The sequence below is a fragment of the Sorex araneus genome, chromosome 5 (genome assembly GCF_027595985.1).
Source record: "Sorex araneus isolate mSorAra2 chromosome 5, mSorAra2.pri, whole genome shotgun sequence".
Taxonomy (NCBI): domain Eukaryota; kingdom Metazoa; phylum Chordata; class Mammalia; order Eulipotyphla; family Soricidae; genus Sorex; species Sorex araneus.
This window is the reverse complement of record NC_073306.1, coordinates 60,700,162-60,714,133: the sequence shown is the minus strand read 5'-3', so window position 1 is coordinate 60,714,133 and position 13,972 is coordinate 60,700,162. Positions and strand designations below refer to the sequence as shown.

The 13,972-nt window shown below is 33.8% G+C and overlaps 1 protein-coding gene across 1 annotated transcript in view; it reads left to right on the top strand.

Annotated features, from left to right (window-relative positions):
* NEGR1 (neuronal growth regulator 1) overlaps window positions 1-13,972 on the top strand; it is an 889,928-nt gene that overhangs the window by 348,514 nt on the left and 527,442 nt on the right. The window contains exon 2 of the mRNA XM_004603347.2: window positions 12,973-13,205. Coding sequence (XP_004603404.1) covers window positions 12,973-13,205 — 233 coding nt within the window. The remainder of the gene's footprint in view (window positions 1-12,972; window positions 13,206-13,972) is intronic.

The window sequence follows — 13,972 nt, the reverse complement described above, 5'->3', positions numbered from 1 at the left end:
GATTGTTCATAACAAGCAGTACAAAATAAACTATTTAGTTCCTGTTTTGGGGGTAGGGTTTGAGAGTTGGGTTGGAAACATTCAAAATATGCTTGTGGGAAGATATAATGGTGATGAGATTGGCATTGGAATATTAAATGTAATAAATTATTGTGAAAAACTTTATAAAAATAAAACTAAATTAAAATAAAGAAAATGACTAGAGTAGAACTAAGATAAAGTTAAACAAAACGACTATTTAAAATGTTGGTGTGTGTTGTGGTCGGAGAGACAGTACACTTGTAAAGCTCTTACCATGCATGTGGCCAACCCTGGGTCAACCTCAGTAACGCATATGGTCCACTAAGCACTGTCAAGAGTGACCTCTTAGTACAGAACCAACAGAAAGCTCTGAACACAGTCAGGTGTCACCCATACCCCGTGACAATGGTATTGATGCACTACAACGAATACTATTTAGCTGCTAGTAAATCATTTTGTAATGTAGGCAGTTAACTCTCAACACAACTATGCGGGGATATCATAGAATTAAAAGCGAAACATTAAGATGAATTTTGATAGCAGGTTATATTACTCTGATGATCTTAAAGTACTGGGTGGAAGGTCCAAAGTGATAGTAAAGTAGGTAGCATCTGGCCTTGGATGCTGTTGGTCTTCGTTCAATCCCTGCTTTCCTGAGCCCATCAAGAGTGATCCCTGAGTACAGAGCCGGAAATGAACCCTGAGCACCAACAGTTGCTCAAAAATCCAAAGAAAATTGAGTGGAATTGCAGTAATATATTCTTTCATTTCCACAGTGTTATGTTAAGGAAAAAAACACAAAAAACATGGTCCCTCTGCTCCTTTTATCTTTGGTGTGTTGACATGTGTTCTAATTCCAAAATTCATTGCTATGACTTTAAACAGTAATTATCTTTTCAAATATATTTTTAATTTATGCAAATAAAATGTAAACTTTTTATGTGCAGTTCTTTGAGTTTTGACATATGCATAAAATCATGTAGCTCCACCTTAATCAGAATACTAAAGCATTCATTATACCACAGATTCCCTCCCTTTGTAGAAAAGCCCTCTCCACCTCTATAGCCCCTGGCAATCACTTATCTTAACTTTTTCTGATTCTTAGTTTAGCTTTGTTGTCCTATCTTCAAACTGAAGACATAAGTCTGTACCTGACTCTTTCACGTTGCATAATGCAATTGATTTTCATCAATAAAATTAAAATGAACAGGGGCAGGAGCTATAGCACAGCAGGTAGGGTGTTTGCCTTGCATGCGGTGGCCGACCCAGGTTTGATCCCCAGCATCCCATATGGTCCCCTGAGCACTGCCAGGGGTAATTCCTGAGTATAGAGCAGGAATAACCCCTGTGCATGGCCAGGTGTGACCCAAAAAGAAAAAAAAAATAAAAAGAACTAACAAAACATGGCTTCTATTTGTTAATTTTGGGTGCTGTTCAAATAAGCAAATGCTACGTTAATTTGATCAAAAGTATGTACAAGGATAAAAGTTTGTGTGAGTACAAAGATAAAACTTATTCACTCATCTGTTTATAAAACAGTAACATAAAATATATTTAATACTGATCTGAATATTTTTTTTCTGGGTGAGACAGAGTACAACCATTATGCTCAGTGCTTACTCCTGGTCCTGTGCTCAGAGATTTCTTCTGGTGGTGCCCTGGTCACTATACATGTTTCAAGGATTGTACCAGAGTTTGCCATGTGCCAGGCAAGCACCTTAAGTCCTGAACTATCTCTTCAGTCTATAAAAATATTTTAGTAAAGTATTTTATAGCATAAAATACTATAAAAATATTTCAGTATACATATCTTGGTAAATCATAGACAATGCTTCTTAAAACTTAATATCATAAAAGTTTTAAACCTTATATTCTGACAGTGGCAAGAAACTTTTCTAGTCAACTTTCATATATAATTTTGTTACAGAGGTTAAGGTATCAATAAAAGTATTTAAATATAAAAAAGATTAAAATCAAATTACATGGCAGTATTGGAATGGAAATGGGAGTTTGAGGAGATAACAATGTAACATTTCTTTTAAAATAGTCTGTTCATTTTTTGTGAAGGCTGAAAGTTAATATCAAGTCACTATGCTATTTAGATTTCCTTAGATGCATATAAATATGAGAATTAAAAGTTTCTTTTGGAAAAATTTAATTCTTAAGGCCTAGAAGTAATTTCTGTTCATCTTTTGTAATTTTTTTTCTTCTTCTTGGATTAAAAAAAAGAGCTTTGTTGGCAATAGGATGTCAGGTTGGAGGATTGCTGACTATGTAACTTTTTAAGTCACTCTTCCTTTCACGGTGCAGGTTCATCTTTGAGAGAAGTAGGAGTGAGTAAAGCCTTAAGTGAATATGGTTATACAGTGCAGGTAACTGTCAGAAGTTGGTTTCTTAACTTAAGTATCAAGTACTTAAGTATCCAGTCCAAATAGATTCTTTATATGTTTGTTTTTAAGGGCCACACCTGGAGGTGCTTAGAGATTCTCCTGGCTCTGTGTCCAGGGATAACTCTTGGTGGGACCTGGGGTATCATATGGGGTGCTGGGGCTCCAGTCTGGTTCCATCACATGCAAGATCAAACACCTACCCACAAGATTATCTCTCATCTCTCTATGCCATGTGCTTTTTTTAAAAAAATTATAAAGCTGCTTTTTTCTTGCATGCTCTGCTATAAACTGGTAAAGTCAAAAATAATAACTTTTCTCGCAGTTCAAATGGAGTAACAGAGGATTTTAATGTCTGACTCATTTGTTTACAAAGTTATTTCTTACGAAGTTGTGTTGTGACAACATAAGGAAAGCTAGTTTGCTGTATCAAGCCAGACACAGGAATTCCACTTTTCACTTCCTTCCAATTATTGTATAGCACAGAAATTTTGTAGTCACCGGTGGTCATGGTTGTTCGTTTTTAAGCAAAGTTCAGTGTATGAAAAAACACAGTAATAGTTATACTCATTATACACTTGCCTTATTACTGGCTCCATCCTGACTATGTTAAAGAAAACAAAACCAACCAACAAAATAACTAATCCTCATAATAATCTAACGGGTTTAACAATTTGACTAAGTATTCAATATGCCAAAAACAGTGACAACAAGTCTCACAATGGAGACGTTACTGGTGCCCGCTCAAGCAAATAAATGAGCTACGGGATGACAGTAATGACAGGGACAGTGGAAAAAAAAATTACATATAAGTAAATTAATATGGCCTTGCTTTCATGTTACAACACAAAAAGTTGACGTTTGCTTTCCTCACATAGCCTCTATAATGTTATAGTCTGCTGCCTGTCAAGGACAAGCTAATTTGTTCATTTTGCATGTGATCTAGAAAACACATTTATCTTTGAAAGTATTTTTAACTATTAGCATCTTTTGAGAAATTATAATCAGTTTTATTTTGTTTCCAGGAAGCAGATTTTTAAAAGACAATGTTGTTTTTTTCCCTATGAATTATACTCCCTTATTTATATTTTAAATTTCATAGTGAAATATGGTTTAGTCAATTTTCTCCAGAGGTCAGATAAATATAGATTAATGGCTACTTTAGTTAATGATTGTGAGGCTAGTTTTAATTAATTCTACTATGTAGCCATCTTTTATTCATAAAACATAATTTGTGCTCAGAATAACTTTTATTAGAAAAATAAAAGAGGAAAAAGCCAGTTGTGATAAGAAGTTTGAAGATAAGCAGAAGCAGAGGGAGATAGAAAACACAGTTTTTCACTTGTTAGTATTAACTCACAATTTAAAGTAGAAATAGGCAAAAAAAGAAACTTGGAAACTTTCTGTGTGTTTGTATATATATATATATATATATATATGTATGTATTCATATATGTATTCTATTTAATCATCTGTATTTATGTCACTTACAAAATTTCTTAAGTCACAAATTCAAACTCAAAGATAGTTAATAGAAGAGAGTTGTTGAAATTATATTCAAAATTCCATGTTTTTTTTCTTATTTTGAGAGTGAGCTGTCTACTTCATTTCTTCCCAGAGAGCACGGACTGGAGAGGTTTGCCTGGAGCCTGGAACTTTAACTTTGTCACTTCTCCGGGCCTGATTGCATCTTTCTTCTCTGATACTGCTATTTTGAACACCTCCTGCATGCATTTTGAATACAGCGTTCATTCCCATTATAGTTCTGGAGGTGAAAGTCCAACTTCTCCAGGAAGCAGCTGCCAAGAGATGGCACTTCAGACAGAATTTTCCCCACAGCAGTTCAGAGCACCTGCCAGTTAACAGAAATCTTGAAGCCCTTCCAGATCCAAATATCTCACATTCAAGTCCATGTGGGAGAAAGCAAGCTGCTATAGTTGAATTTTGTTTTTTAAAAAAGGGAAATGACATAAAAATTTCCCATTTAATTCATGAGGAATTTCATTTCAATAAAGTTAGCTCTGAACTAATTTCTCAAATACATATTATCTCTTCCTTCCTTCTCACCTTCTTTGTCTCATTACTTCATCAATCCTGCATTCACTCAACCACACTTGATTTTTTTTTTTACTGCTTTGGGTAAATAAAATGCTTTTTATTATTGAAACTGATTTCCCACTGGTTTAGCACACTATAATTTCAGTATAGAGTATAGGCTCTATAGAATCTTAGAACACAATACAACTTAAACAAATGTATGTATTGCACTGTGCCAATCACTAAATTCTAGTACTATTCACTGCAGTCTAGTTGATCACCTCTAACCATTCCTCTCACCCCTTTCTCTGATAACTATTATTTTATTGTCAAAGTCCAGGAGTTGTTTCATTTTGTTTTATAAACATGATTTGTATTTGTTATATTCCACAAAAGTGAAGCCATCTGGCATTTGTCTTTGTCTTTCTGATTTATTTCTCTTAGCACAATCACTTTAAATTCTATTATGTTATAAGTGACAAATGTCAAGCTTCTTAACATTTAAATAAAATTTTAAAGAATATATTGTATATTATCTACTCACATGTTAATGGGTGTTTGAATCATTTCTATTTAGTCAATTGTTAAGCACCCTTCTTAATCTGAGGATAAGACTTATGTGCTTCTCAAACTAGCTTACTGCATGTTAGATGAGATCATGTATTATTTCCTACACCTCTCAGCTATCATTCAGCAAATGGAGTTTATTTTTATTATTATTATTGAAAGGACAAGATAATGTTGATTAGACTTTAATGTCTTGACAAAAATGCAAAAAAAAACTGTTCAGAATTTTTTCTTTAATTATAATGTACAGGCTTTTTTCAATTTACCCATGACACTTTTGCCTAATAAATATTCAGTCATATGTTGAGTTACTTACAAATAATCTATTGAATCATCCTACATGTAAATATCCAGTGACATTGCTCATTCTAAATTCAGATATATATGCTTGTATGAAATTCTTAATGGTAAGAATGAGAAAAAGCTAATAATTTTACTCAGAGTGGGATCTAGAAAAACAAAACGAAACCCACAGGTGTAATACTCAGAGAGGGTGAACCCAAGGAACATGAAAGAGAAAGATGGTGGAGTGATATTGTAACTGTGGCAATGGTTGTGGTGTGGAAACATATACTTTAAAGCAGTGTGAAATGCAAACAAATATTGTCTCAATAAATAATTGTTTCTATTTATTGAAGGGGCCAGAACAATATATTGGTTTGGGTGCTGAGTTTGATCCCTGCCAGAAGCGATCCTTCAGAACAGAGTCAGAAGTAAGCTCTGAGCAACACAAGATGTGGCCCCCAAAATAAAACAAAATAAAATAAAACAAAAACAAAGAAAATTGTAGGCAATATTAAAGAAAAAAGCGATTTAATTGTAAATATATTATTATATGTAATTTTCTTAGGAATAATTTATGATTATGATTGTATATACATATCATTATGCTTATATAAAAACATATCCGTCTGTATATTATATGCTGAGGTAACAAATGGTGTTAACATTTTTTTTAAATTTAAAATATTTTTTTAGGGGCTGGAGAAATAACACAGCGGGTAGGGCGTTTGCCTTGCACGCGGCCGACCCGGCTTCAAATCCCAGCATCCCATATGGTCCCCTGAGCACGGCCAGGGGTAATTCCTGAGTACAGAGCCAGGAGTAACCCCTGTGCATCGCCAGGTGTGACCCAAAAAGCAAAAAAAAAAAATAAATAAATTTGGACTGGAGCGATAGCACAGCAGGTAGGGTGTTTGCCTTGCGGTTGGATTTTTCTGTCCCTATTGGAGAGCCTGGCAAGCTACTGAGAGTATTCTGCCCACAACGCAGAGCCTGGCAAGCTACCCTTGGAATGTTGGATATGCCCAAAACAGTAACAAGTCTCACAATGGAGATGTTACTGGTGCCCGCTCGAACAAATATATAAACAATGGGAGGACAGTGCTACAGTGCTACAGTGTTTTAAATTTTAATGAATCACCTGTGAGTTACAAGCTTTCATGTTTGGGTTATAGAGAAGGGATCACTAAGAAAATGATGATGTTAACATTATTAAGAGCAGCATTTCTTAAAAGCAAAGAGAACTGAATATGAGAATAGTGTTTCATTTAATCACTGATTTACTCTTTCAGATATTGGAATGCAAAATCAGAATGTCAAAAGTTTGTGGAATTAGTATAAGGGTTGTATGTGTTTCTGATGTAATGAAACTTTTTCTGTGTATTTATACAACTATTTGAGTCAAATTTAGAACGTTGTGGTACGATGAAGACAGCAGTGGAGGTAGCTAGCCATTACTTGTCCTTTGATAGGAATATAATTTTTCCATAACTGAGCTTTGAAACCAAGGAAAATTATGCTCTTTCTTTCTTTCTTTCTTTCTTTCTTTCTTTCTTTCTTTCTTTCTTTCTTTCTTTCTTTCTTTCTTTCTTTCTTTCTTTCTTTCTTTCTTTCTTTCTTTCTTTCCTTCCTTCCTTCCTTCCTTCCTTCCTTCCTTTCTTTCTTTCTTTCTTTCTTTCTTTCTTTCTTTCTTTCTTTCTTTCTTTCTTTCTTTCTTTCTTTCTTTCTTTCTTTCTTTCTTTCTTTCTTTCTTTCTTTCTTTCTCCCTCCCTTTCTCCCTCCCTTTCTCCCTCCCTCTCTCCCTCCCTCTCTCCCTCTCTCTCTCTCTTTCTCTCTCTTTCTCCCTCTCTTTCTCCCTCTCTTTCTCCCTCTCTTTCTCCCTCTCTTTCTCTCTCCCTTTCTCTCTCCCTTTCTCTCTCTCTCTTTCTCTCTCTCTCTTTCTCTCTTTCTCTCTCTCTTTCTCTCTCTCTTTCTCTCTCTCTCTTTCTCTCTCTCTTTCTCTCTCTCTTTCTCTCTTTCTTTCTCTCTTCCTTTCTTTCTCCCTTTCTTCCTCCCTTTCTTCCTCCCTTTCTCCCTCCCTTTCTCCCTCCCTTTCTCCCTCTCTTTCTCCCTCTCTTTCTTTCTCTCTTTCTCTCTCTTTTTTCTTTCTTTCTCTCTTCCTTTCTCTCTTTCTTAATTAGTGCCTTTGGTAGGAATTTTCATTAATCAGTATGTCTCGAGTATAGTTGATCTCTTTACATTAAATAAATCTTGCTGTGCAGGACTGGTGATGGTGATATTTTAGGAATGTGTTACAGGGGATTAGTGATATAAAAGAGGAAAAATAATTCATTTGCAGCTATGGCCTTTTTTCTATAACAGAGCATTAAAATAGTAATAACTCAAATATGCTAATTTTTACTTAAATCTCCAATATCCACCTTTCATATTTAATCATCAGAAGATAGTATTCAGAGTCTGTTAAGAATTAATTCATCAGTTTTATCAATTAGAGGCTCACCAAATTAAACTTTATTCTACTCAATATTGACCTGCCTAGTGGGTAGTAATATAATTTATAAAGGAGCATTTAAAAGCATTCAAAAGTAGCAGCACTGTTTTTTCACTCTAAACATTGACTGTATTAAGCTTGCATTTGTATAATTAACCACCATAAAACAAAAGATGAAATATGCAAGTTATTCTCTGCACCTTTTTCAAAAACCATATGTTTAGAACTATGTACATAAAACATCCAGATGATTGACTCTTCTGCAAGATTTGTCATGATATATGGCACAGTATTAACATAGTTTATGTAGTGAAGTCTGTATTTTATACTCCTTCACTAATTTTCCTATAAAGTAGCCAGTCTACAATATTTTGTTAGGGCAAATAACCCTTTGAGAAAGGTAATGCTGGCAAATAAAGAATATATTTATTATGGAACATTTTATGTTGTCTATATCATATTTGATATAAAAGAATACAAAGATTTTAGACAAAAATTCTATACTGAAGTTAATACTAGAATAATAACATGAGTGCCCTGAGAATTGTTGCTGAATTAATGATTCAACAACTGTCACTTCACCAACCTCCTTCTCACACATTCATTCTTCAGTCCTAAATAGGGAGATTCTAGAATGTACAGCTATCACTTTGGTTAAGAATGCAGTCAGACTTGCTTTGTTTAAGGTATAAACTACCACTATCTGTATTTCTTCATATGTATAATAATGAAATAGCTATGTCATCTGATCATCTGATCATCTGAGGATGAAATTAAATAATGAATGTCTAATGCAAATGTTTTGAAGTGGATCCTGAAGTTTATTGTCATGCTGCTGCAGTTTTTCCAACTAGTTACAAACTCTGCCAATCTCGGTTTCATCACTGGCTCTTTACTTTGTTCACTGAGCTTGCCTCTGATCTAATGACTAATATTGCTTTTGTTTGACTTTCGTATCATTCAACAGTTATGTGTGCATAAATATTTATATTTAGGCATTATCTAATATAGTTCATGTGGACAGGACTTTTCTTTCCCAACTAGACAGTACTTTGTAAGTTTATGTAACATATATCTTTGTAAGGTATAGTTTTCATACAGAACTCAGGGGAAGGAAGTCTCAGATGGAGGAAAAGGCAGATCTAATAATCCTCCTGAAGCAGAAGCATGTGTGGTCTAATCTAACAAGAACAACCGGCTGACAATATGCAGAAAGGAAATTTGTAAAATTTGTGGGTTGTAAGATCAGAAAAGCATCCATGACATAGGAATTCTAGTCACTATAAAGATTCAAGTTTTTTTTTTTTATAAGTAAAAAAGGATGAAGTGGAATTGTGAATTCAATCAAAACTAAAAAAAATATTTTATTTATGAGGCAAATGGACCTAGCCTAATGTCAAGGTCTCTTAAGCATCTCCAATAACCTAGTTGCAACAATTTATTTTTTAAAAAACTTTCTGTAATAGAAAAATGGCTGTTTATGAATATACTTTTTATTATCTCTGAAAAGTGATAAATTGGTATTGGATGACAGTGTTCCAAGATTTTTTTTATATTCGAGCATTCTAAACTCCCTGGAGAGATTTCAGTGCCAAAAGAATTTGAAATTTAGTGGTTGCTACCATTTTCAATATTTCTTCCATGTACCTGTGCTTTATGTGATACCTAGAATAGCTTTTTTGGTAGAATTTTTGTTTTTTTCTTCTCAGTTTTTGACCAGGTGTGGTAGTACTCTTGGACTGATATTTTTTGCTTTCTTAGGGGAAGGTAGTTCCTCCCGATGTTCGAGGAACACTTTGTACCAGAGATTGACTGGCCCATTTGCATGCAGTCTAGTTCTGTATCCTATCTTCTGCCTTGGAATATTTTTTAATACCGAATACATGTGTCATGCAATATCTGTATTTTAAAAAACAAAATACGGTGAATGTGGAAAATAAAGAAAAGGTAGTGAAGCAGAACACAGTCTTAAGAAATTGTCTATGTGGGGCTGGAGCGATAGCACAGCAGGTAGAGTGTTTGCCTTGCACGTGGCAAACCCGGGTTTGATTCCCAGCATCCCATATGGTCCCCTGAGCATTGCCAGGAATAATTCCTGAGTGCAGAACCAGGAGTAACCCCTGTGCATTGCCAGGTGTGACCTAAAAAGCAAAAAAACAATTGTCTATGTTATATAATTATCTTATATCTTATGTTTCATATAATCATATGTTCTGTATAACCATTGTATAGTTCAAAAGAGTGATATGTATTCTCTTTAAGTCTTTTAATTTTATAATGAAGAAAGCTATTTTGGTCTGTGTTCTCAGAGTAAGGGGCTGCTGTTCTCAACTGTTAAACTTCATATATGATAAAATAACTAAGTTAATTCCTTAGTAATTGAGACATAATCAAACATACCCAAATATTTAATTTTTAAATTTCATACAAAAGTTTTTTTAAAAACTGGAACTGGAAACTGTCACATTATAGAATATAAGTGTTTCAAGTTCAAAATTTCTAAAGAAGTACTTTTTCTTCATTTTTACAATAAATTATATTCTTTTGTGATGGACCTTGACATGCCAGAACAAAGGTATTATATTTAAAGACAGGCTATAATCCATACTGGTCTATTAAAGTAGTAGAAGTATCTGAAGGCTAGCTAATCTCTGTGATATTCCTGACAGACCCAAATAAAGATAAAGCACTGCTATCTCTAGGAAAAAGGAAGACTGGACAGAGCATTCTAAATCAGACTTTCATGGTAAAAATATCCATTAATAATTAATTTTCTGCTTCCTTTAGAATAGGACAGGTTAAGCAGTTGGTCACATTCAGTAAATAAGAAATTACTTGCAGTAATTTCTGCAACATTCTAATCATATTTTCTTTCTGGAATCTATTTTGAATATCTTTGATCTTCATCTGCATTATGGTGGAAAGGACATTGAATGCAGAGACATAACTGGATTATGAATTTCACTCACCACTCCCTTGTAGTGTGGCTGTGCAACTCATATATCCTACATGGGCTTATTAATTTTCCAGTTATGAATGAGTTTTTGCAATGCATATTCCAGGAGGTAGTTGTGAAGACTAGATATTAAAAATAAGTGAAGACCCCAAAAGCGGTGTTAACACAGTAAACATCCAATAAACTCACGATGGATTGATCACAGCCCTAGTAGTGGTATACTGTATTCTTCCATATACCACGACTTATATGTCAAGCTACCATGGCATATTCGATACGCCAAAAACAGTAACAAGTCTCATAATGGAGACGTTACTGGTGCCCGCTGGAGTAAATCGATGAGCAAGGGGATGACATGATACACTGATATGTAAATTTGTAAAATAGAAAATAAGCCTCTCTGTCTTCAATATTAAAATTGACAACATATTGTGATTGTATGATTATGTTATTAAAGAAACCATTATTTCTTTATTAAATGTGGAAGGCAAAGCTATTCTATTATGACCTATATAACTTCTATTAGTTTGAGTCTGTAAATGGTAAAGTTGTCTGCAAATTAGTTTCTTCAGTGTTCCTTGTTTCTTATTTTTTCACACACTGATTAATTTCACACTGTTGGCAGCAGTGGACCCTGTTGCATTCAACTTGCAATTTTGTACCAATCTAAAACATTGTGTTCAATCCCCTAAGGTGTTCTTGAGAAAAGCTGTCAAACTATTTCGATATAACTGTATTTTCATTCTGTCGCTGTACTTTGTACTCATTTAAAACAACTAGTTTTTAATTTGTTTCAGAGCATTTTCAGTTAGAAACATAGAATTCTATTCCTCAGCAAAATCACTTGAATGACCACAGACCTCTTCTATTCTAAATAATGACTTAACTGGCTCCTATAAGGCACAACGTATATTTTTGTCTTGTTAGCAAATTTAACTTTCAATACATTTTTTTTACTTTAAAACTCCAAACGCATCATTTGATTCCAGTTTACTTATAGGGCTTCATCTCTGTGCTTTCTATTTGCACTTCCGGAAAAAAATCACTCTCTCTCTCTCTCTCTTTCACTGTCTCTTTTCCTGGTATTCCGAACCTCTGTGTACAGTGCTATACCCGCTACTCTTTATCATTTTATTCCAGGGCCTGTTTCTAGACTATTAAAACTAATTTTGTTTATAATGTCATATGAGCACTCGTGTCTTACTTGAATCATATTCACTCTACTTTTATCTGGTTTGATTATCAAGTATTATGATCATCCATTTGTTTTATCTTTTAGTATTTATTTTGTTTTCTTTTCTTTACTAGAGTAAATGTTATGAATAGGAATATCAATGCCATTTTAAATCCATAAATACTAATATTTCATAAATCTTTTTGATAAGTGAATGTATATATCCTGGATGATTATTGGTCAATTAATTCAAAAGAAAGCAAGTTTTTATTACTAAAGTATTTTATTAGCCTAGAAACATGTAATTAAAGTAACATTTTAATATCAAAATGCAGTTTGTGGTTTCAAAGTATACTAACACAAGTTCTCATAAAGACTGCAAACAAAGTATTTAAAAAAATAAACCCCTTTAGGGGCTGGAGCGATAGCACAGTGGGTAGGGCATTCGCCTTGCATATGGCCCACCTGGATTCGATTCCCAGCATCCCACATGGTCTCCTGAGCACCTACAGGAGTTATTCCTGAGTGCAGAGCCAGGAGTAACCCCTGTGCATAGCCGGGTGTGACCCAAAAAGAGAAAAAATATAAATAAAAAAATTAATTAAAAAAACATTTATACCACAGTCTATGCTTTATACATCTATTATACTATACTGAGAATTGAATTAGGTTATAAATCAGGATAATACCTAGACTCATTTCTTATAGCTTCAAGGAAATGAATGTTGAATTTTTATATTTAAATGAACTTAAAATTATTTATGGTTGCTATCTAGAGATGATGGGACAGGCTTTTGACTGACTTTGAATTAAAATGCGCAGACACACACACAGTACATTTAAGTAAACAAAACAAAGTAAGACCCTTTGCATGTTTTGTTTCACATTGGCTTTGGGAATGGAGAATGTGCCAACGTGTTCATGTCTCTTGCATTTCTGTTTGGTGTCTGCATTTGATGTGGTGCCACAATTCAGCCTATGGAAATATACTCAGGACACAGATAATGTCTCTCATTTTCATTCTGATTAATAGTGTTCTGTCTCTTATCATTTGTAGGTGTTATTTGGAAGACGGAGCATCAAAGGGTGCCTGGCTGAACCGGTCAAGTATTATTTTTGCTGGAGGTGATAAGTGGTCTGTGGATCCTCGAGTTTCAATTTCAACATTGAATAAAAGGGACTACAGCCTCCAGATACAGAATGTAGATGTGACAGATGATGGCCCATACACGTGTTCAGTTCAGACTCAACATACACCGAGAACAATGCAGGTGCACCTAACTGTGCAAGGTATGGTTTGCATATTTATTATATTGTGAAGGTTTGTGTTACTGACATGCTAAAAATATGATTCCACTGCCTTCAGAAATTTATATTCCTAGAGTACATTAAGTAATGACCTAGACTATAGGAATGCAAATCTTCACTTATCAAGATCAAAAGATTACCCAATAATAGCCCATTCTAACTTTTGTGTATGAATAACTTTATATCTTATTTTAGTCAAACTTTAATAAATCTTGAGAATCCATGATTAATCCATTAAAATAAATCTTCAACAACCCAGGATAGATATATTAAAATTCTAAAACTTTCAGATATATGGATGGTAATCCTTTAAAGTAATCTTTAGGTTTTTAACACCTTGTTATACCTCAATGGAACTTGTTTATTGTGACTCAAGTTTAAATGAAAGTCTTCTAGAATTACCTATTGAAACAGAGATTAATTGAAAAAATGCACTGTAATTCTTTAAACTTTGATTTACTTTTAGTACATCATAAATCATGTCAGCTAACTTACTATTTGCAAATGCAATACAATGATCAAATTATGTTACTTTTCTTGCATAGTAGGATATAAGAGTATATTTATCCTCAAAGAAAATTTTCTTCAAAAAATGAATTATACCACTAAGAGAATGGAAAATTTATACATTTGCCCTTTTCCTATCATTTCCCCGTCCTTTTATAGATTAATCATCTATTTGTTACATAGAAATACATGCTTTGGACTCAAAATGACTTACAGAATTTTTAGCTAAAATTAATCACAAA